Source organism: Nerophis ophidion, linkage group LG22 (assembly GCF_033978795.1).
Source record: "Nerophis ophidion isolate RoL-2023_Sa linkage group LG22, RoL_Noph_v1.0, whole genome shotgun sequence".
NCBI classification, from domain to species: Eukaryota; Metazoa; Chordata; class Actinopteri; order Syngnathiformes; family Syngnathidae; genus Nerophis; species Nerophis ophidion.
Genome location: NC_084632.1, coordinates 4140236 through 4165919, shown reverse-complemented (window position 1 = coordinate 4165919; position 25684 = coordinate 4140236). Strand labels below are relative to the sequence as shown.

The window sequence follows — 25684 nt, the reverse complement described above, 5'->3', positions numbered from 1 at the left end:
CTTGTGGTGCTAAAAAAAAAAAAGAGCTTGCCTACAGCCACAGCTGATACTTTATAAGTATTTCAACACAGCACTGATGTTTTGTTTTTGTAGAACCTGCAGGGTTCTAAAAGGAGACTGTGGTTAATTAGGGAGAATGATGGTAATGTTCTCTTTGTCTTTAATGTCTGTCTCTGTAATTCTTTAAGTCCCATCTTAAAACTCATTTGTATTCTTTAGTCTTCAAATAGACCCCCTTTTAGACCAGTTGATCTGCCGTTTCTTTTCTTTTCTGCTCTGCCGCCCTCACCCTTGTGGAGAGAGGGTCGGGGGCCATGGATGAAGTGCTGGCTGTCCAGAGTCGGGACCCGGGGTTGACCACACTCGCCTGTGCATCGGTTGGGGACATCTCTGCGCTGCTGGACTGTCTCCGCACAGGATGGTCTTCTGCTGGCCCCACGATGTAATGGACTTTCACTATTATGTTGGATCCACTATGGACTGGAGTCTCACACTATTATGTTAGATCCACTATGGACTGGAGTCTCACACTATTATGTTAGATCCACTATGGACTGGACTTTCACTATTATGTTAGATCCACTATGGACTGGAGTCTCACACTATTATGTTAGATCCACTATGGACTGGACTCTCACACTATTATGTTAGATCCACTATGGACTGGAGTCTCACACTATTATGTTAGATCCACTATGGACTGGAGTCTCACACTATTATGTTAGATCCACTATGGACTGGAGTCTCACACTATTATGTTAGATCCACTATGGACTGGACTCTCACACTATTATGTTAGATCCACTATGGACTGGACTCTCACAATATTAGGTTAGATCCACTATGGACTGGACTCTCACACTATTATGTTAGATCCACTATGGACTGGACTTCCACTATTATGTTGGATCCACTATGGACCGGACTCTCACACTATTATGTTATATCCACTATGGACTGGACTCTCACTATTATGTTAGATCCACTATGGACCGGACTCTCACTATTATGTTAGATCCACTATGGACCGGACTCTCACACTATTATGTTATATCCACTATGGACTGGACTCTCACTATTATGTTAGATCCACTATGGACCGGACTCTCACACTATTATGTTAGATCCACTATGGACTGGACTATCACTATAATGTTAGATCCACTATGGACTGGACTCTCACACAATTATGTTAGATCCACTATGGACTGGACTCTCACACTATTATGTTATATCCACTATGGACTGGACTCTCACACTATTATGTTAGATCCACTATGGACTGGACTCTCACACTATTATGTTAGATCCACAATGGACCGGACTCTCACACTATTATGTTATATCCACTATGGACTGGACTATCACTATTATGTTAGATCCACTATGGACCGGACTCTCACACTATTATGTTAGATCCACTATGGACTGGACTCTCACTATTATGTTAGATCCACTATGGACCAGACTCTCACACTATTATGTTAGATCCACTATGGACTGGACTATCACTATTATGTTAGATCCACTATGGACTGGACTCTTACTTTTATGTTAGATCCACTATGGACTGGACTCTCACACTATTATGTTAGATCCACTATGGACTGGACTCTCACACTATTATGTTAGATCCACTATGGACTGGAATCTCACACTATTATGTTAGATCCACTATGGACTGGACTCTCACACTATTATGTTAGATCCACTATGGACTGGACTCTCACTATTATGTTAGATCCACTATGGACCGGACTCTCACACTATTATGTTAGATCCACTATGGACTGGACTATCACTATTATGTTAGATCCACTATGGACTGGACTCTTACTTTTATGTTAGATCCACTATGGACTGGACTCTTACTTTTATGTTAGATCCACTATGGACTGGACTCTCACACTATTATGTTAGATCCACTATGGACTGGACTCTCACACTATTATGTTAGATCCACTATGGACTGGACTCTCACACTATTATGTTAGATCCACTATGGACTGGACTCTCACACTATTATGTTAGATCCACTATGGACTGGACTCTCACTATTATGTTAGATCCACTATGGACTGGACTTTCACACTATTATGTTAGATCCACTATGGACTGGACTCTCACTATTATGTTAGATCCATTATGGACTGGACTCTCACTATTATGTTAGATCCACTATGGACTGGACTCTCACACTATTATGTTAGATCCACTATGGACTGGACTCTCACACTATTATGTTAGATCCACTATGGACTGGACTTCCACTATTATGTTAGATCCACTATGGACCGGACTCTCACACTATTATGTTAGATCCACTATGGACCGAACTCTCACACTATTATGTTAGATCCACTATGGACTGGACTCTCACTATTATGTTTGATCCACTATGGACTGGACTTTCACACTATTATGTTAGATCCATTATGGACTGGACTCTCACTATTATGTTAGATCCACTATGGACTGGACTCTCACACTATTATGTTAGATCCACTATGGACTGGACTCTCACTATTATGTTAGATCCACTATGGACTGGATTCTCACTATTATGTTAGATCCACTATGGACTGGACTCTCACACTATTATGTTAGATCCACTATGGACTGGACTCTCACACTATTATGTTAGATCCACTATGGACTGGACTCTCACTATTATGTTAGATCCACTATGGACTGGACTCTCACTATTATGTCAAAAACAATATTTATTATGCCACACAAAAAGGGACCAAAAAGTGGTACAGTTAGAGTACTGGTACTGATTGCTGTATCCATTTAAGTGTGGTGGTGCTGAAGAGCGGATGATCAAATCAGCGTGTAAAAACTGTTTTGGTTTTTCCATTCACAGTGGGACTCAACCTTCATTCAAGCAAATACTTTGCTGACTAAGATATCCACAGATGACAATAATGAGTTGAACCCATTCTTAAAACCGGGAGGGGCACTCGTGTCATTAAAGTCATACCAACTACTAACTTTGTGTGTGTGTGTGTGTGTGTGTGTGTGTGTGTGTGTGTGTGTGTGTGTGTGTGTGTGTGTGTGTGTGTGTGTGTGTGTGTGAGTGTGTGTGCATTTCCTACCGCATCTATCTCTTCCTGCTGGCGTCGTTGCAGTTCGGCCTGTCGGACCAGTTGGTCCTGAATCTCAAGGGCGATCTCATTATCTTGGCGCTCGCTGAGGTTTCCGCCAGTTTGTGTCGATTGTGGGCAGGAGAGAGAGAGAGAGAGAGGACAACAACACCTTAACAACCAAAATATAAATAAGACAACATGTTCCTGGAAGCCTTTGAACTTGTGGTAGAATGACACCTGGAAAAGTGTGCATCATTGTGTCTACTGTAAAACCCCCATTATAATGATGATTTTTTTGGGGGTCAGTTTTATCCATTATTGATGCAAAATCTATAACGGAGCCTTTAAGGCAGGGGTGTCCAAATTTTTTCCACTGAGGGCCGCACACTGAAAAATCAAAGCAAGCCGGGGCCATTTTGATATTTTTTATTTTAAAAACCAATACAATATATGTATAAAAATAAACATTTAGGCCTCCACTCAGGCTTGATCCAGGTGACATCAAAGGGTTTTGGTCAAAAAAGTATTAAAAAAGTGTCATTATTCAGTATTATTATAGGCTTAAATCTCTAGTTCAACATTAAGTCTATCTGTCAATATAACATTTTTAAAAAATTAAGTTGTATGCCCTTTTTGTCATAGAAAATCATTTTTTTAATAGAAAAAACACAAAACATGCAATATTTTCACCCAATAACATCTTTAAGTGGAATATTTTAGATTATATAATAAATGTAGCTTTAAAAAGGTCAATAAGTGAAGTGAAGGATATTTATATAGCGCTTTTTCTCTAGTGACTCAAAGCGCTTTACATAGTGACACCCAATATCTAAGTTACATATAAAGCAATGTGGGTGGCACTGGGAGCAGGTGGGTAAAGTGTCTTGCCCAAGGACACAACGGCAGTGACTAGGATGGCGGAAGCGGGGATCGAACCTGCAACCCTCAAGTTGCTGGCACGGCCGCTCCACCAACCGAGCTATACCGCCCCATAATAAGTCATAACAACATTGATTCATTATTATTTTTTGAGCAATGGCACTTAAAAAAAAAATTAAATAAAAAAGGAAAAAATAAAAATCACACTAAAATTATTGGGGATCTAAAAGGGTCCTACTAATGAAAGTGTTAAAAAATTAATTATAATTATTTTGTTGATTTTTAACACAATAATCTCAAGATCAACTTCAGATCTATCCGTCAATTATAAGTTTTATCGTTGTTTATGTTTTTTGTTTGTTTATTTAAAAAAAAAACATGTGGCAAACACAAAATGTGCAACATTTTACACAAAAAATATCTCAAAGTGGACGTAATGGGTGCCTTGAATAGGTCAATAATTCATAATGACATTGATTTTGATTCATTATTTTTTTTAAGAAAGAAACAGCCTGCATGGCAGCTTTGTGTTATTAGAGTCAAAATTGCAACATTTTCTTGTTAAATTTCACCTCTTTGCTCTTTTTTACTACTTTTTATGCTTTGAATTTTTTTTTTTTTTTTTTAATCGTATTTTGGCATTGAAAAATGTCCTGCGGGCCACACTTTGGACATCCCTGCTTTAAGGGACCCACACTCCACATTTGCATGAATGTCGATGCCTTTTTTCAGCAGTATTGCTGCATGACCAAATTAGCAGGACACTGTAAGAGTCAGCAAGTTTATGCCATTAAAATGCACGGCACACAGGAGATTTTACCCCGGTAGGTGGGGGCCGGACTTAAATGGCATTGAGCCAGGAGGTGTACTGCAGGCTACCACTAGGTGGAGCACTGCTGCACAAGTGTGTCTGCTATTGCTGATCAGCTAGTAAGACTGCTGGAGATGTGTCACATGGTGTAAGCGGTGAGTCAGTGAGAGACACACTCACATTTCGACATGCTGCTTCTTGATCACGACCTTGGCGATCTCATCCTCCTCCTCCTGCAGCTTCTTGGCCACCTTCAGGTCCTGCTGCACCAGGCGGCTCTTGTGGACGTTGGACGCCAAGTGGCTCTCAACTGGAAGACACAAACACGTTGCTCTCTTGAGTGTCTTCACAAATATGACACATGGACACCCATCCATGTATCCTGGATGACTTTGCAGTACCTCCTCACTAGCCAGTCACACGACTAATGAAAAAAAACACTCACAATGACATCTGGGTCTTCAACATTTTCCAGGCCAAGAAAGACAAGCACTTATACTATATCTTGTATGAAATTATGATTGCATTTCACCTTAAACTGTACCTAAAAGAACCTTGTCATTGTGCAAAACTAACAATATTCAAATAACAGTATTCTGCTGCCATCTCTAGCTGGCAACTAGGGCTCCGGTCCCTGGCTGGCAACTTGGTCTCCGGTGCCTGGCTGGCAACTTGGTCTCCGGTCCCTGGCTGGCAACTTGGTCTCCGGTGCCTGGCTGGCAACTTGGTCTCCGGTGCCTGGCTGGCAACTTGGTCTCCGGTGCCTGGCTGGCAACTTGGTCTCCGGTCCCTGGCTGGCAACTTGGTCTCCGGTCCCTGGCTGGCAACTTGGGCTCCGGTCCCTGGCTGGCAACTAGGGCTCCGGTCCCTGGCTGGCAACTAGGGCTCCGGTCCCTGGCTGGCAACTAGGGCTCCGGTCCCTGGCTGGCAACTAGGGCTCCGGTCCCTGGCTGGCAACTAGGGCTCCGGTCCCTGGCTGGCAACTAGGGCTCCGGTCCCTGGCTGGCAACTAAGGCTCCGGTCCCTGGCTGGCAACTATGGCTCCGGTCCCTGGCTGGCAACTATGGCTCCGGTCCCTGGCTGGCAACTGGGGCCCCGGTCCCTGGCTGGCAACTGGGGCCCCGGTCCCTGGCTGGCAACTGGGGCCCCGGTCCCTGGCTGGCAACTGGGGCCCCGGTCCCTGGCTGGCAACTGGGGCTCCGATCCCTGGCTGGCAACTGGGGCTCCGATCCCTGGCTGGCAACTGGGGCTCCGATCCCTGGCTGGCAACTGGGGCTCCGATCCCTGGCTGGCAAATCGGGGTCCGATCCCCGGCTAGCAACTGGGGCTACAATTCCCCAGCTGACCAAAAGATTTTTGATCGCAAGCTGAAAACTAATCGTTCCAATCACTAGCTGGAACCATAAACGCCAGCTCACAAATAGATCGCTAATCGTTAGCTACCATGAATGCCAATATGAATATCCATCCATCCATTTCCTGCCGCTTGTCCCTTTTGGGGTTGCGAGGGGTGCTGTTCCCTATCTCAGCTGCATTCAGGCGGGGTACACCCTGGACAAGTCGCCACCTCATCACAGGGCCCACACAGGTAGACAGACAACATTCACACACTAGGGCCAATTTAGTGTTGCCAATCAACCTATCCCCAGGTGCATGTCTTTGGAAGTGGGAGGGGCCTATCCCCAGGTGCATGTCTTTGGAAGTGGGAGGAAGCCGGAGTACCCGGAAGGAACCCACGCAGTCATGGGGAGAACATGCAAACTCCACACAGAAAAATCCCAAGCACGGGATTGAACCCAGGACTATTCAGGACCTTTGTATTGTGAGGCACATGCACTAACCCCTGGTCCACCGTGCTGCCCCCAATATAAATATAATCATATTGGCTTGTTTTTTCCTACTTCCTCCCTCAAAAAATTGAGGGAGGAAGTATGAAAAAATCCGACATAGGCAAAAAAAAAAAGGGAATTGACCTGCGGTGAAATGCTACAAGTAATAAAACAGACATACACATGTGTCTTAGTCAATGATGCCTCATATAGACACCCCTGCAAGTCACCGCCACAGATAAATCGCAGTCCGGCGGGAAACCACTCAGCCAGAAATGTCAACAAGTGACTTATTTCCTGATTCGCTGCGACTTGATGTTTTTCCTCCTGGCGCACTTTTGGAATGAAGAACAAGATGAACGCCTCGGACGCATATTCGTCATTCTCTGACGACACACCCAAAAGATGCCTGAGAAATGAACGTGCGTCGTGGCGGTGCCGTTCCAAGGTGAGCAGAGTGTGCGTTGCGGCCGTAACTGCAGATAAATCCTGCCGGCTGACGCACTAAGCGTGGAGCGCATCACTCACTCGCATTCCAAGATCTTCTTCACCGACTATCCGTCATCCTTGTGAAAAGCTCCAAATAGCATCTGGCAATTTGCCAGCACCAGGCTAAATAGAGTTCCTGATCTCGGGCGCTGAGGTGAAACGAGGAGCCCGGTGAGTCACAAGTCAAAAAGGTGTCTTATTGATCTTTTTGATCAAATAAATATCTGAAGGCAGAAGTCAAGTTGGAGCGCATCATTCAAGGGCTGCCACATTCGTCAAGTGGAAGCCCAAACAATCAACCTTGAGGTTGTTGTGTCACGTCAAATCAGGACCGAAAAAAGATTGCTGCACACTGGAACAGAAAAGCCACAAATGATTGGAATGATGTCAATAAAAAATAATAAGTAAAAGTTCACAAAATCTAGATTTTTATATTTTATACATATAAGTTGATAAAACTAGAAAAACAAAAAGTGTTACTTTTATATTATTTATATTCTTGCCTCAAAGTAGGGCTGGCCTCTTATTAATATCTCGATATTTTTAAGCCATGTCACGATAAACCTTTTTGGCTTAGAGAGCCAAGAAGCCAAATATTTCAAAATGTATTTCCGTAAGAGCCATGTAATATTTTTTCAACACTGAACACAACTAAACGCGTGCATTTTTAAGCAAGACCAACATTTCTAGAGTATAATAGGTCTCTTGTTCTTTGTAATAACAGTGTTATTCGAAAGCTAACTGTGGAGGGGGCGTGGCCTGCGGGCCTGCAGCGAAGCGGGGTGTTGCCACCATCAGCCTCGAAATCAGCAATAGGTGCGTAGAGGGCCCACCTGGGCCTTGTTATCTAATCACCTGTCGCTCTGTTATAAGCAGCAGCCAGGAGGAGAGATGGGGTTGGAGCTGGAGCCAAAGCACGAGCAAGGACGACAAAGAAAAAGACAATTGCTGGAAAGCAACTGAGAGACTTATTGAAAAATAAAACAATATTGTAACCCTGAAACAGACTCTCAGGTCGGTGCTTGGTGGTCTGAAGAACCCCCAGGAGGGCAAGCCCCACACTAACCAATAATACATAAATAACTTCTTACCGTTAACGCAACTTCTTGAACAGGTGCGGTAGGAAACGGATGGATGGATTAAAAATGCATGAGAATGTTTTATATTTTGAACATTATTTTCAACACTGTGATTACAAGTGGAATTATTCATTACTTATCGTGTTAAGCAACGTCAGCTCAGATTTATCCGAGAGCCAGATGCAGTCATCAAAAGAGCCACAGGTTCCCTACCCCTGCGATAGACGATATATATCTTCATATTTTTGCCTTTCATGCAGAGACGGAAACCACAATTAAGTCAACTTACCAATACTGTATTTATTAAACAGTTATTAAGCAGTGGCACAAACATTCATGTCATTTCCAAAACAGAAAGTGCAAGATTGTCAGAGACATTTTAAAACAAGCTATTAGTGCACTTTTGTGCATGATGTCACTAAGATGACGTATCAAAACAACACTAAATTAAAGTGCACTTTTTGTACAGAACGCCACTACAATAGTTTAAAACAAATAAAGTGCCCTTTTGGGCATGATGTCATAGAGCTGGGCGATATGGCCTTTTATTAATATCTTGATATTTTTAGGCCATGTCACGATACACCATATATATCTCCATATTTTGCCTTAGCCTTGAATGAACACTTGATGCATATAATCACAACAGTATGATGATTCTGAGTCTACATTAAAACATTCTTCTTCATACTGCATTAATATATGCTCATTGTAAACTTTCAGGCAGAGATGGAAACCACAATTAAGTCAACTTATCAGTACTGTATTTATTAAACAGTTATTAAGCAGTGGCACAAACAGTCATGTCATTTCCAAAACAGGAAGTGCAAGATTGTCAGAGACATTTTAAAACAAGCTATGAGTGCACTTCTGTGCATGATGTCACTAAGTTTGATCACATTACACCTAAACTGGCTTCCTGTGCACTTAAAATGTGACTTTAAGGTTTTACTACTTACGTATAAAATACTACACGGTCTAGCTCCATCCTATCTTGCCGATTGTATTGTACCATATGTCCCGGCAAGAAATCTGCGTTCAAAAGACTCCGGCTTATTAGTGATTCCCAAAGCCCCAAAAAAGTCTGCGGGCTATAGAGCGTTTTCATTTCGGGCTCCAGTACTCTGGAATGCCCTCCCGGTAAAAGTTCGAGATGCCACCTCAGTAGAAGCATTTAAGTCTCACCTTAAAACTCATTTGTATACTCTAGCCTTTAAATAGACTCCCTTTTTAGACCAGTTGATCTGCCGTTTCTTTTCTTTTTCTCCTATGTCCCACTCTCCCTTGTGGAGGGGGTCCGGTCCGATCCGGTGGCCATGGATGACGTACTGGCTGTCCAGAGTCGGGACCCAGGATTGACCGCTCGCCTGTGTATTGGCTGGGGACATCCCTGCGCTGCTGATCCGCCTCCGCTTGGGATGGTTTCCTGCTGGCTGCGCTGTGAACGGGACTCTCGCTGCTGTGTTGGATCCGCTTTGGACTGGACTCTCGCGGCTGTGTTGGATCCATTATGGATTGAACTTTCACAGTATCACGTTAGACCCGCTCGACATCAATTGCTTTCGTCCTCTCCAAGGTTCTCATAGTCATCATTGTCACCGACGTCCCACTGGGTGTGAGTTTTCCTTGCCCTTATGTGGGCATACCGAGGATGTCGTAGTGGTTTGTGTTGTGGTTTGTACAGCCCTTTGAGACACTAGTGATTTAGGGCTATATAAGTAAACATTGATTGACATATCAAAACAACACTAAATTAAAGTGCACTTTTTGTACAGAACACCATTACAAGTGTAAAACAAAGTGCACTTTTGTGCATGATGTCACACAAGATATTTCAATAAGTGTCAAATAAAAATGAGCTGCCTAATAGGAAATCAAATAATGTACGTCCTTCACTATTTGGCAGGTTACTGCGGACGTTATAACTATTTTTTTCGTACGGTGTTGATGTGGAAATGGTTGCCTCTGCATGTTGTGGGTGTGGCACTGAACGGAGATGTTGACATGTGGAGTTTCAAACACTCTTCATTCTCTGGCGGGTGACTTTTCAAACGATGCTACAAATTAGCAGTAAGTGCTACTTTTTGTAGCAATGCTTTTGCCGCATACTTGTTCGACATCTTCCCGCTTGAAGCCAAACCACTGCCAGACGATGGACCCCGTCCTGTTTTTCTCGGGAATTAATTCTTCCTTCATTTGTTACTAGATTCGCACCTTCTCTCCCTCGTATAACCACTCCGCTAGCATCACAGCTAATGTTACCCATGCTGCTACCTCTCTGCTCAGCGAGGGCGTATGAAGCGACAGTATGTGACGTAAGAAGGTGCGTTTGTTTTAAGTCTCTGTGTTAAGGAGAGACAAGAAAGAGTGAGAAAAGCCTGTAGTGTAATGCCCGCAGCGAAAAGCAACTGCGTGAGAATGTATACTCGAATATCACGATATAGTAATTTTCTATATCGCACAGAGACAACAAACCCACGATATATCGCCCAGCCCTACCTCAAAGGGCCACAAATTAGAACAATATGCAATAATTTACTTCAAAAATATTTGGCTTCATGCAGATAGACTCCGAGCTTGTGTCCACATCATGCTCTGCAACTGAACATTGAAACTATAAAAGGTTATTTTTTACATTTGTCTGGACGATATATTGTCCCAAAAATAACATTATTGTCAGCATAATTTTGTGACCATATTAAACACAAATGTAATCACAATATGAAATAATAATTAAGGGTGCAAGAATACACCTTGTTGGATGTCGATTAATCATGCAGCCGTACTTCACACTTGGGCTGCATGCTTCTGCAGAAAATGTAAACACATTTTTCTTGCCTAAAGTTGAGATTGTGAATGTGTCAGGCCGTGTTGGCGCACACACATTCAAGTCAAAAACACGGCATAAAGAGCCGAGCCAACTGGTCCTGGCCGGCGAGGCTATCAGAGCCGGGGAGGAAGGCCATCATGCAGACAGTCCTTGAGCACAATGGCAGCTTTTGTTTGTCATTCCACTCGTTCAGATAGCAGTTATTTTGCAAAGCCTTTGTCGACTTGGAAGGCTGTTTCAACTGGTACTTTAGGAGCCACAATCCTAGATCAATAATCATCATCTCCATTGTGACAAATACATTTCTTACATGTATACAGTATTTCCATTGGAGGGCCCGGCTGAATTTGTTACACAGAGTACGGAAAAGCAGGAGCAGACAAGAAGGCTTTGTTAAGATCGTGCTTGATTTATATTTGGTCCCCTGGCTGACAATACCTGGCTATGTTCATACACAGTGTGGAGCCGCCCCACTAAGTCAGTGTTTTTCAACCTTTTTTGAGCCAAGGCACGTTTTTTGCGTTGAAAAAATGCGGAGGCACACCACCAGCAGTAATCCTTAAAAAACGAAAGTCAGTTGACAGTAATAAGTCGTCACAATTGTTGGATATGACTTTAAAATATAACCTTTCATGCATCACTTTAGCTCTTGTCTCAAAGTAGGTGTACTTTCACCACCTGTCACATCACACCCTGACTTATTTAAAGTTTATTGATGATTTCCTGTGTGTAGTGTTTTATTTCTTGTCTTGCGCTCCTATTTTGTTGGCTTTTTCTCTTATTTTGGTACTTTCCTGAAGCAGTTTCATGTCTTTGAGCGATATTTCCCGCACCTATTTTGTTTTAGCAATCAAGTAGATTTCAGTTGTTTTTATCCTTCTTTGTGGAGGGATTGTTGATTTTCATGTCATGTTCGGGTGTACATTGTGGACGACGTCTTTGCTCCACAGTAAGTCTTTGCTGTCGTCCAGTATTCGGTTTTTTTGTTTACTTTGCAGCCAGTTCAGTTTTAGTTTCGTTCTGCATAGCCTTCCCTAAGCTTGAAATGCCTTTTCTTAGGGGCACTCACCTTTTGTTTATTTTTCGTTTAAGCATTAGACACCTTTTTACCTGCACGCTGCCTTCCGCTGTTTCCGACATCTACAAAGCTATTAACTACCGGCTGCCACCTACTGATATGGAAGAGTATTACACAGTTACTCTGCAGAGCTCTAGACAGCACCAACACAACAACATCATTTGCAGACTATAATTACTAGTTTGCAAATAATATTTTTAACCCAAATAAGTGATATTAGATTATCTCCCGCAGCACACTAGTGTGGTTGAAAAACACTGCACTAAGTTAATACTCATCACCTCCATAGCAGCAAATAAATACATTTCTTACAAGTAATATTATCACTGGAGGAGGAGTGGCGGACAAAGCCAAACATGTCACACAGACAAGACAACATGTTAATCACTTGAAAAACCACCAAGAATTAAGTGTTCAGTAAAGTTTAAAAAGAAGAATATTAAGAGTATTTATATGAGTTAGCGGATGATATAGCAATGTCTGTTATGTAGCAGCCAGGTGTACAAGTACTGTAAATATGTATACATCAGTCATGTCTGTCAATTGATTGACATTTTTAATTTCAGAAATTCTTGTATTAGTATTTACATTAGGATTTACAAAATCCGGGAATGCAGTGAATCCAGAAAGTATTCACAGAAAATCACCTTTTCCACAGTCGGGGTCCACGTTAATCAATTCATGGTAAGAACGAGCCCATTTTATATGTTAGAAAGCGAAAAACAAACAAACAAAAAAAACTTTTGTCTTCTTGTCTCTCATAATGTTTTGAAGGCAAAACTCTTTAAAAAAAAAAAAAAAAAAAGTGCAGTTCCCCTTTAAAGTGAGGTCTTAAATAAAGACAATTAAGGCAAGATTTGAGGCTTGGATGAACACACGTCGTTCAAACAGTTTCATAATACTCCGTAATGAGCACTGTGCCTTTCTAGAAAGAAGCTGGTTAATAATTGACGAGCGAGGAGAGCAGCACACAAAAGGATTATTTTTATGCTGCAGTAATTGTGGTTTTGGTGTGTGACTTGTATGCAGAGTCATGGCGAGAAGAAGGAATGAAAGCCGAACATTCACACATTGAACACAGCACACATGTAAAATACACAAGGTGAACTCAGGATTGTTGCTCGTCATGGACGTTTGTGGACAGCATGAAGGAGGGAAACCCACCTTGTTGGCCATGACATCAGGATAGATAGAAGAAAGAAGGCTCCAAGGTTGAGATCTTCACACCAATACAAATAAAAACAATATGGAAAACTTGCTTACTTTCTTGCTCCTGCAGGTTGTAGGCAAGGGAGTGGTCTTCCAGGACAGCAAAGTCTCTGCACACTAAAAAGAAGAAAGATAATTAGCCGACAGTGTTTGTAAAAGAATAAATAAATAAAAAAGGTTTACGATGGGCTGCCATTCCACGCTACAGGAGGGTCAGCTCTTCAATAATTAATGAAAAAAACAATAATTAAGCCCTCGATTCATGTGCTAGGTATGAAATGTGGCAAAGATTTCCATTCTGTTCGGTTTTACTTGTACATAACTTAATCAAGCAACATTTGTAGGCAAGACATGAACAAAGTAAAGTGATTTTTATGTGTGATGCCACCACCCAAGTGTACCAGCGAATGAATTCTACTTCATTTTTGGGACCAAATTGACCCCGGTTATTATATTGCTGAATGTGCTGAAAAAATACTTAAAAGCACACTTAAGTCTTTTGAATCAGTAGTTTTTTTTTATAGCTCGGTTGGTAGAGTGGCTGTGCCAGCAACTTGAGGGTTTCAGGTTCGATTCCCGCTTGTGCCATCCTAGTCAATGCCGTTGTGTCCTTGGGCAAGACACTTTACCCACCTGCTCCCAGTGCCACCCACACTGGTTTAAATATAACTTAGATATTGGGTGTCACTATGTAAAGCACTTTGAGTCACTTGAGAAAAAGCGCTATATAAAAAATATAATTAATTAATTCATTCATTAATATATAATTAACATAAAAAAAACTAAAATAACTGTTAGAAAAGCCAATATTTTGCATGTTTTCTGTTTCTTATACTTCACTGAAAGTGTTTCAGTCTTAGTATTGATATGTTTTATTTGCTAAGCCTTTATTGTTTTAAATTTTACTTTAAAATGTATTTGATTTGAAGGTGTCATATGTAAAAATGTCATGTCAAGTCACCATTAAATGGCCCTGATATGGCATTAATAAATAATATTATTTTCCAATACCTCTATAATAAATCAATTAATCAATGTTTATTAATATAGCCCTAAAACACAAGTGTCTCAAAGGGCTGCAGAAGCCATAACGACATCCTCGGTTCAGATCCCATATTTCAGATATGTTCAAATCTCTAACACTGATAACAGTAGTTCAGCCGGGATATGCTGATTTCAAAATTACTTACATTTACAGCCCTGAAATATTGTTAGTGTTTACATTTCGATGCCCCACCCTCCACCGTTTGACCAATTAATAAGTCCGTGAGTGTGTAGCATCCAGGTTGCCAGTGACGCACCGCCATCTTGGTCTGACTACTGCCACTGGTAAAGTTACTAAACATGTCAGACGTTAGTCCATCTAAAAGTTACCATTCTCAAGTTATTCATGACAAAGCCAGGAACTAAAACAGGATTTGTATCGGGGATGCCTTTGAAAGATGGAGCCCATTGAAAACTTGCTCATTTACTCCTTGATAGGTAAGTCAGACCTTTACCTTTTCTTATTACTTGTAATAAATACAATTAGATATTTGGTATGTAAACTATATTGTCCAATACAATCTATGAAAGATAGTATGTCCCTGCAACCAATGCTTAGTGTGATGGTGTTTCGCTCTTAGTGTAATGCTTAGCATGCTAGCCCGGTCAATGAAACATGGACATACAGGCTAACGGGGGAAATATATGCTAATTAGCCTGTATGTCCATGTGTTATCCAACTGACTGGGCAAAATATATTTTCAACAATTAAAACCTATGTGGATATGGTTAGTGTTAGTGCCTATTTCCTTCTCAATATGCTGATACACTGAAGAAATGGGTTCCAACTAGAGATTATATGGGACTGCCGATATCATCGGCCAAGAAATGCTTTAAAATGTAATATCAGAAATTATCGGTATCGGTTTCAAAAAGTAAAATTGATGACTTTTTAAAACGCCTCTGTACGGAAGGGTACACAGACGTAGGGAGAAGTACAGAGCAGGTGCGTCTACCAGTCATACTTGCCAACCCTCCCCATTTTCCCGGGAGACTCACGAATTTCAGTGCCCCTCCCAAAAATCTCCCTGGGCAACCATTCTCCCGAATTTCTCCCGATTTCCACCAAGACAACAATATTGGGGGCGTGCCTTTAAGACACTGCATTTGCGTGCCGGCCCAATCACATAACAGCTATGGCTTTTCACACACACACACACACACACACACACACACACACACACACACACACACACACACACACACACACAAGTGAAGGCAAATCATACTTGGTCAACAGCCATACAGGTCACACAGAGTGGCCGTATAAATAAACTTTAACACTGTTACAAATATGCGCCACACTGTGAACCCATAATAATAATAATGGATTAGATTTATATCGCGCTTTTCTATTGTTAGATACTCAAAGCGCTCACAGTGAAGTGGGAACCCATGATTCATTCACACCTGGTGGTGGTAAGCTACATCAGCAGCCACAGCTGCCCTGGAGTAGACTGACGGAAGTGTGGCTGCCAGTTTGTGCCTACGGCCCCTCCGACCACCACCAATCATTCATTCATCATTCATTCACCAGTGTGAGCGGCACCGGGGGCAAAGGGTGAAGTTTCCTGCCCAAGGACACAACGGCAGCGATTTGGATGTCAATAGGTGGGAAGCGAACCTGCAACCCTCAGGTTTCTGGCACGGCCGCTCTACCCACTACGCCATGCCGCACCAAACAAGAATGACAAACAAATTTCGGGAAAACATCCGCACCGTAACACAACATAAACACAACAGAACAAATACCCAGAATCCCATGCAGCACTAACTCTTCCGGGACGCTACAATATACAATATGATTCTTTGCATGATGTGAAAAGAGAAAGTCCAAATGAAGAAATTGTGGATTAAAAAGTCACCTGGATACTTTTTGGATTTTTTTTCAAAAGAAACCGTAGTCCCTTTGTGGTCTGTACATGATGCAAGGCAAGACCGCTAATACCACACCACCTTAGCTGCGCTCACACTTTAGAGCACAGCTGTAACTTCCTGACACTAAACCTGCAGAAAATACTTCTGAGGTTTATCTCTGTTTACATTTTCTCACTATTTTCTTTCACTTGATGAAGCATTTCTTACATATTCCTTCATTTTAAGAGCTTATTGTTAAGTGTTTAATGTGATTATAATACTTTGTTTACATTGTTTTCCATGCTTGTGTTGACATTTCCTCTCCCCCTTGATGGCTGAGAGGATCACAATCAGAGGGAGTTACAAATCAAATAAAAATGTTTACATTTCTTATATTTTTCTCCTGATCCTTATATTCCATAGTTCATCCATCCATCCATTTTCTACCGCTTGTCCCTTTTGGGGCTGCGGGGGGTGCTGGAGCCAATCTGAGCTGCATTCGGACGGAAGGCGGGGTACACCCTGGACAAGTCGCCACCTCATGGCAGGGCCAACACAGATAGACAGACAACATTCACACACTAGGGACCATTTAGTGTTGCCAATCAACCTATCCCCAGGTGCATGTCTTTGGAGGTGGGAGGAAGCCGGAGAACCTGGAGGGAACCCACACAGTCACGGGGAGAACATGCAAACTCCACACAGAAAGATCCCGAGCCTGGATTTGAACCCAGGACTGCAGGACCTTCGTATTATGAGGCACATGCACTAACCCTTGTTCCACCGTGCTGCCTATTCCATAGGTCATAAAAATATCAATCATAATTGATATCCATCCATCCTGGCGCCTATCTCAGCTACAATCGGGCGGAAGGCGGGGTACACCCTGGACAAGTCGCCAACTTATCTCAGGGCCAACACAGATAGACAGACAACATTCACACTCACATTCAAACACTAGGGCCAATTTAGTGTTGCCAATCAACCTATCCCCAGGTGCATGTCGACTAGGGATGCACCGAAATGAAAATTTGTAGCCAAAGCCGAAGCCGAATAAAATTTAAACGCTTGGCCGAAGGCCGAATACCGAATAATGAATGCAGTTTTTCACATTTTTTTTAATATTGCATAAATAGCCTAGAATAAATATTTAGACATGTTTTTCAAATAAAGTAATTTTTTATTGAATATTGACATTTTTTTAATATTCCAGTAGTCTTTGCTTTTCAAAAAAAGCACAAAGTTTTTCATTTATATTAGGCCTTCAAACAAAACATGCATTCCAAAAAAAAATAAGGTGCATTAAATTGGATAAACCCACAACAAATTAATTATTGTCCTTTTGGCAAAAGTCTGCTTAGCCACAGTAGATATGCTAATAATGTAAACAGAAGGCTCAAGTAAATCTCAATTAAGTGTGTGCTTGTAACCTCATACACTTATACAGGTAGCCTACACAACAGGCTAATAATGTAAACAGAGGCCCCACTAAATCTCAATAAGTGTGTGCTTGTAACCTCATACACTTATACAGGTACACAACATATCCCAACGTCACTGCGTCAAATAATTGCGTCACACGCCACTATTCAGCCTAGTTTTTAACTCATTCCACCGAAGGCCGAATGTGGCTTTTTTTGCCATATTCGGCCAAATATATTCGGTTACCGATTAATCGGTGCATCCCTAATATCGACTGATATAAAACTCCTATGTCGGGATACATTTTCCAGCCATATCGCCGAGGCCTATTTCCACAGTTGTGACGTGTGAGATTAACAGGCAGCGATTCAAACGCCAGCAGATGACAGAACTGTAATGACGAGGGTTAGAACGCCACAAAGCCTTAGTGCCTCTCGGACCACGCTGGGATGTGATTAACGCTGATATTTCTCCACCATATGCTTAATCTTCTTAACCGTACAAACCAAACATGTACTCCTGCAGTTTGTATCTACACTTTTAAGTCCCTGGCATGCACTTTTTTTACGACGACACAAGACAAGGTTGAGAAAGACTGTGACCTCAGAAGGGAATGGTTCCTTCCTGCATGTTTCCTCTTCTCTCTCTGACCAGAATAACAAGCATCCAACTGCCCAGCTGCTGCGCCTTTTTTTTTTCTACTTTCTTAAAACAAGCCACAACATCCTCATTCCATTCCACCTGTGTCTCGCCTGAGCAGTCAGGTGGGCGGTGCTGCCTTTTTAAAACTATTCTTTTGAAAGGCGCCAAACAAACCTTAAGTCACAGGTGTCGGGGTTTTGATTGATTGATACTTTTATTAGTAGATTGCACAGTACAGTACATATTCCCTACAATTGACCACTAAATGGTAACACCCCAATAAGTTTTTCAACTTGTTTAAGTCGGGGTCCACGTTAATCAATTCATGGGCCACAACATTTCACACGGCCCACAAACGCCTGCAAATAATATGCGTCAATAAACAACCTTATATAAATATTTTTTTTTACATTTCCATAGAAAAAAATGTTTGTACGGCATGAAATTGCATTTATCTTCAACTTTAATTGTATCAAATATTGCAACACATTTTTGGTCAAAATAAAAACTTCGATATTTGCTTAACTTTTGATTATGTGGGTTCTTCGGAGGATGTTGTAGTGGTTTGTGCAGCCATTCTAAATGTAAATCAATAAAAAAATGTATATCCATCCATCCATTTTCTACCGCTTATTCCCTTTTTGGGCTCGCGGGGGGCACAAATGTTCTCCTTTATTCTTTCAATATAAAACCACAGCCTTTGGGAAAAAAAGAACCCGGTTCAATTTTTTTAGATTATGTTCGAAACAATTATTTTATTTTTTAATTAAACGTATTCCATCCATCCATTTTCTACTGTTTTTCTCCTTTGGGGTCGCTGGACAAGTCGCCATCTCATCGCAGTAATTAAACGTATTGAAACGCAAAATCGTTTAGTTTTTTTTATCCCATATTTCTTCCTATTACCGCACCTTAAATTGGAGTCCTTAATCTCGTTACATGCAAATATAATGACAATAAAGTCCATACTATTCTATTCTAAATGTAAATCAATAAAAATGTATATGTTTAAAGGCCTACTAAAACCCACTACTAGCGACCACGCAGTCTGATAGTTTATATATCAATGATGAAATATTAACATTGCAACACATGCCAATACGGCCTTTTTAGTTTACTAAATTGCAATTTTAAATTTCGCTCGGAAGTATCATGCTGAAACGTCGCGGAATGATGACGCGTGCGCTTGATGTTACACATTGTAGAGGGCATTTTGTTTCGGCTACAAGTAGTCTGTTTTCATCACATAATTCCACAGTATTCTGGACTTCTGTGTTGCTGAATCTTTTGCAATTTGTTCAATGAATAATGGAGACGTCAAAGAAGAAAGCTGTAGGTGGGAAGCGGTGTATTGCGGCCGCCTTTAGCAACACAAACACAGCCGGTGTTTCATTGTTTACATTCCTGAAAGATGACGGTGAGGCTTTACTATGGAACAGAGCGGTCAAGCGAACACGGTTGGATTGGACCACACACACAAACACAGAGTACAGTATATTATGCAGTGATCATTTTGAAAGATAGTGTTTCGAAGAGGGTCCCTTGCGAAGGGCAGAGATGGCATTGCCATCACGCGTCGACTGGTGCTGAAGAAAGGTGTGGGGCCGACCTTCAGGTTGTACATGTACGACCATATAATCTCACTAAAACACTAGTAACACAATAAGCAGATAAGGGATTTTCCAGAATTATCCTGGTAAATTAGTCCAATAACATCTGGATCGCTCCCACCGTAGTCTTTTTTTTTTTTTTCCTAGTCCTTCTCTCTCACTTTCCTCATCCACGAATCTTTCATTCTCACGCAAATTAATGAGGAAATTGACGCTTTCTCGGTCCGAATCGCTCTGGAATGATAATTTGAAAGGTGTGTGGATATGCAACTTATTTGTCCACCAGACATTAAAGGCCTACTGAAAGCCACTACTAGCGACCACACAGTCTGATAGTTTATATATCAATGATGAAATATTAACATTGCAACACATGCCAATACGGCCGCTTTAGTTTACTAAATTGCAATTACAAATGTCGAGCGAAGTATCTTGTTGAAAACGTCGGCATGATGACGAGTGCACGTGACATCTTTTTTCCAGCTCTAATCGCATAATTACACAGTATTCTGGACATCTGTGTTGCTGAATCTTTGGCAATTTGTTCAATTAATAATGGAGACGTCAAAGAAGAAAGATGTAGGTGGGAAGCAGTGAATTGCGGCCGCCTTTAGCAACACAAACACAGCCGGTGTATCCTTGTTTACATTCCCGAAGGTCAAGCTTTACTATGGAACAGAGCGGTCAAGCAAACATGGCTCCCGACCACATGTCAACCGGCAGGTTTCGGTGAGAAAATTGTGGTGATAAGTCGGCTCTTACCGTAGACATGTCAAAGAGGCAGCTGCGACTCTCTTGCCTCCTCCGTGGCTTCCCTCAGAGACACTGGCGGTCACCACACCCCTCCGACTTTCAGGTACGACAGTATAATCTCGCTACAACACTAGTAACACAATAAGCAGATAAGGGATCGAGAGGAGCCAGATGAGGTGGTTCGGGCATCTAGTCAGGATGCCACCCGAACGCCTCCCTAGGGAGGTGTTTAGGGCACGTCCAGCTGGTAGGAGGCCACGGGGAAGACCCAGGACCCGTTGGGAAGACTATGTCTCCCGGCTGGCCTGGGAACGCCTCGGGATCCTCAGAGCTAGACGAAGTGGCTGGAGAGAGGGAAGTCTGGGTTTCCCTGCTTAGGCTGCTGCTCCCGCGACCCGACCTCGGATAAGCGGAAGATGGTGGATGGGATTTTCCAGAATTATCCTAGTAAATGTAACATCTGAATCGCTCCCACTGCCCTGTCTTTTTTTTTTTTTTCTCTGGTCCTTCTCTTTCACTATCCTCATCCACGAATCTTTCATCTTCGCTCAAATTAATGAGGAAATCGTCACTTTTTCGCTCTGAATCGCTCTCTTTGATGATTGTAAACAATGTTCAGATGTGAGGAGCTTGACAACTTGTGACGTCACGCGCACATCGTTTGCTACTTCCGGTACAGGCAGGGTTGTTTTATTAGCGACCGAAAGTTGCGAACTTTATCGTCGATGTTCACTCCTAAATAATTTCAGCAAAAATATGGCAATATCACGAAATGATGAAGTATGACACATAGAATGGACCTGCTATCCCCGTTTAAATATAATTACTCTAAGCATTCAATATATCAATTTTCTTATCATGCAAATAAAGTAAATAGTCCCCTTTTGGCTGAATAAACATAAAGCACCTTCCATAAAATGTAAATTAACTTAAACAGCATTTAGGCTCCTAAACCTTCACTCTCACTTTCCTCATCCACGAATCTTTCATCCTCGTTCAAATTAATGGGGAAATTGTCGCTTTCTCGGTCCGAATCGCTCTCGCTGCTGGTGGCCATGATTGTAAACATTGTTCAGATGTGAGGAGCTTGACAACCCGTGACGTCACGCGCACATTGTCTGCTACTTCCGGTACAGGCAGGGTTGTTTTATTAGCGACCGAAAGTTGCGAACTTTATCGTCGATGTTCACTACTAAATAATTTCAGCAAAAATATGGCAATATCGCGAAATGATCAAGTATGACACATAGAATGGACCTGCTATCCCCGTTTAAATATAATTACTCTAAGCATTCAATATATCAATTTTCTTATCATGCAAATAAAGTAAATAGTCCCCTTTTGGCTGAATAAACATAAACCACCTTCCATAAAATGTAAATTAACGTAAACAGCATTTAGGCTCCTAAACCTTCACTCTCACTTTCCTCATCCACGAATCTTTCATCCTCGTTCAAATTAATGGGGAAATTGTCGCTTCCTCGGTCCGAATCGCTCTCGCTGCTGGTGGCCATGATTGTAAACAATGTTCAGATGTGAGGAGCTCCACAACCCGTGACGTCACGCGCACATTGTCTGCTACTTCCGGTACAGGCAAGGCTTTTTTATTAGCGACCAAAAGTTCCGAACTTTATCGTGGATGTTCTCTACTAAATCCTTTCAGCAAAAATATGGCAATATCGCGAAATTATCAAGTATGACACACAGAATGGACCTGCTATCCCCGTTTAAATATAATTACTCTAAGCATTCAATATATCAATTTTCTTATCATGCAAATAAAGTAAATAGTCCCCTTTTGGCTGAATAAACATAAAGCACCTTCCATAAAATGTAAATTAACTTAAACAGCATTTAGGCTCCTACACCTTCACTCTCACTTTCCTCATCCACGAATCTTTCATCCTCGTTCAAATTAATGGGGAAATTGTCGCTTTCTCGGTCCGAATCGCTCTCGCTGCTGGTGGCCATGATTGTAAACAATGTTCAGATGTGAGGAGCTCCACAACCCGTGACGTCACGCGCACATTGTCTGCTACTTCCGGTACAGGAAAGGCTTTTTTATTAGCAACAAAAAGTTCCGAACTTTATCGTGGATGTTCTCTACTAAATCCTTTCAGCAAAAATATGGCAATATCGCGAAATGATCAAGTATGACACATAGAATGGACCTGCTATCCCCGTTTAAATATAATTACTCTAAACATTCAATATATCAATTTTCTTATCATGCAAATAAAGTAAATAGTCCCCTTTTGGCTGAATAAACATAAAGCACCTTCCATAAAATGTAAATGAACTTAAACAGCATTTAGGCTCCTAAACCTTCACTCTCACTTTCCTCATCCACGAATCTTTCATCCTCGTTCAAATTAATGGGGAAATTGTCGCTTTCTCGGTCCGAATCGCTCTCGCTGCTGGTGGCCATGATTGTAAACAATGTTCAGATGTGAGGAGCTCCACAACCCGTGATGTCACGCGCACATTGTCTGCTACTTCCGGTACAGGAAAGGCTTTATTATTAGCAACAAAAAGTTCCGAACTTTATCGTGGATGTTCTCTACTAAATCCTTTCAGCAAAAATATGGCAATATCGCGAAATGATCAAGTATGACACATAGAATGGACCTGCTATCCCCGTTTAAATATAATTACTCTAAGCATTCAATATATCAATTTTCTTATCATGCAAATAAAGTAAATAGTCCCCTTTTGGCTGAATAAACATAAAGCACCTTCCATAAAATGTAAATTAACTTAAACAGCATTTAGGCTCCTAAACCTTCACTCTCACTTTCCTCATCCACGAATCTTTCATCCTCGTTCAAATTAATGGGGAAATTGTCGCTTTCTCGGTCCGAATCGCTCTCGCTGCTGGTGGCCATGATTGTAAACAATGTTCAGATGTGAGGAGCTCCACAACCCGTGATGTCACGCGCACATTGTCTGCTACTTCCGGTACAGGAAAGGCTTTTTTATTAGCAACAAAAAGTTCCGAACTTTATCGTGGATGTTCTCTACTAAATCCTTTCAGCAAAAATATGGCAATATCGCGAAATGATCAAGTATGACACACAGAATGGACCTGCTATCCCCGTTTAAATATAATTACTCTAAGCATTCAATATATCAATTTTCTTATCATGCAAATAAAGTAAATAGTCCCCTTTTGGCTGAATAAACATAAAGCACCTTCCATAAAATGTAAATTAACTTAAACAGCATTTAGGCTCCTACACCTTCACTCTCACTTTCCTCATCCACAAATCTTTCATCCTCGTTCAAATTAATGGGGAAATTGTCGCTTTCTCGGTCCGAATCGCTCTCGCTGCTGGTGGCCATTATTGTAAACAATGTTCAGATGTGAGGAGCTCCACAACCCGTGACGTCACGCGCACATTGTCTGCTACTTCCGGTACAGGAAAGGCTTTTTTATTAGCAACAAAAAGTTCCGAACTTTATCGTGGATGTTCTCTAACAAATCCGTTCAGCAAAAATATGGCAATATCGCGAAATGATCAAGTATGACACATAGAATGGACCTGCTATCCCCGTTTAAATATAATTACTCTAAGCATTCAATATATAAATTTTCTTATCATGCAAATAAAGTAAATAGTCCCCCTTTGGCTGAATAAACAAAGCACCTTCCATAAAATGTAAATTAACTTAAACAGCATTTAGGCTCCTACACCTTCACTCTCACTTTCCTCATCCACATTCAAATTAATGGGGAAATTGTCGCTTCCTCGGTCCGAATCGCTCTCGCTGCTGGTGGCCATGATTGTAAACAACGTTCAGATGTGAGGAGCTCCACAACCCGTGACGTCACGCGCACATTGTCTGCTACTTCCGGTACAGGAAAGGCTTTTTTATTAGCAACAAAAAGTTCCGAACTTTATCGTGGATGTTCTCTACTAAATCCTTTCAGCAAAAATATGGCAATATCGCGAAATGATGAAGTATGACACACGGAATGGACCTGCTATCCCCGTTTAAATAAGAAAATAGCATTTCAGTAGGCCTTTAAATGGAAGCCCAGGCACGCTAACGATGCTAATTGACAGCAGCTGTGTTTTGCTATGTTAGCATGTTAGCACCGCCGCTGTTGACGAGGTTTAGAAGTTCAACAACAACATTTAAATGGGCGGACGTGACAAAAAAAGGTTGAAGATGAAAGGATTGAGCAAAGAGGCGCGTTCAGGACGTTACCGTCTTTGACTCCAGGTAGTTGTTCTTGGTCGATGCTCACGTTGCAGTCTGCCATGTTGCTCACCAATCAGGAGGCGATGGTCGTAAATTGCAAACTACGCCTTTTTTTTTTTCTCACCCCCCCGCCCGAAGGTTAACCGGCGGCTGATTGATCGCCTGGAGTCATAAACCGGACGGATGGTTGAGGTGGTGGCCGGCCACAGTTGATTGCTTTCGGCAGCCACCTTCTTTCTTTCTTTCCGGGTGGAAGCAACGCTGCCTCGGCGAAGCGTGTCAGCCTTTTTTGGACAAGAATGTCTTCCTTGACTAAGCTGTAACACCTAGTTTCCGGTTGATCGTGTCAAAGTAAAATGATACACCGTAACATTAGTATTATTAAATACACACAACACCAGATTTATTGTTGATTTTAAGTGACATTAAAGATCTTTAAAGTCAATTTGCCTAATTAAAAACCCAAGACGAAAGTTAGACATTGTTTCGTTATATTCCTATCTTATTGTGAAAAGAGGGATTTCCTTTCCGACCTAATCCTGTTTATAATTCTCTGTCTTGACCTTTCGTTTGACAGTCTGCAGCTGCAAATTGGGTGGAGCGATACGGCACATTTAGTGGCGATACCCAATTTGAAAAAGAGCCAAAGCTGCCAAAATTAATACCGATACCAACACTTTTTTTACTTCATCTTTTCCCAAAATCCTTGAATGTCTTTGTGATTTTTCCTCTGTCATAATTACAATGATTAGGAAATATAACAATGTATAAGACAAAGCAACAATAACATAGATGGATGGATAGATAGATGGATAGAGAGATAGACGGATAGATAGATACGGCACATTTAGTATCGG

At 41.6% G+C, this 25684-nt stretch overlaps 1 protein-coding gene across 2 annotated transcripts in view; it reads right to left on the bottom strand.

The window, feature by feature from the left end:
- Nucleotides 1-25133, bottom strand: part of ccdc50a (coiled-coil domain containing 50a) — a 47262-nt gene extending 22129 nt beyond the window's left edge. The window contains exons 1-4 of one of the 2 annotated variants that reach the window (XM_061883061.1): nt 24834-25133; nt 13348-13410; nt 4960-5089; nt 3099-3192 (exon numbers count right to left, since the gene is read on the bottom strand). In XM_061883061.1, the coding sequence (XP_061739045.1) occupies nt 3099-3192; nt 4960-5089; nt 13348-13410; nt 24834-24888 (342 nt within the window). In that variant the 5' untranslated portion in view covers nt 24889-25133. The remainder of the gene's footprint in view (nt 1-3098; nt 3193-4959; nt 5090-13347; nt 13411-24833) is intronic. The other variant, XM_061883062.1, reaches the window with a different exon arrangement.
- Nucleotides 25134-25684: the final 551 nt, after the last annotated feature.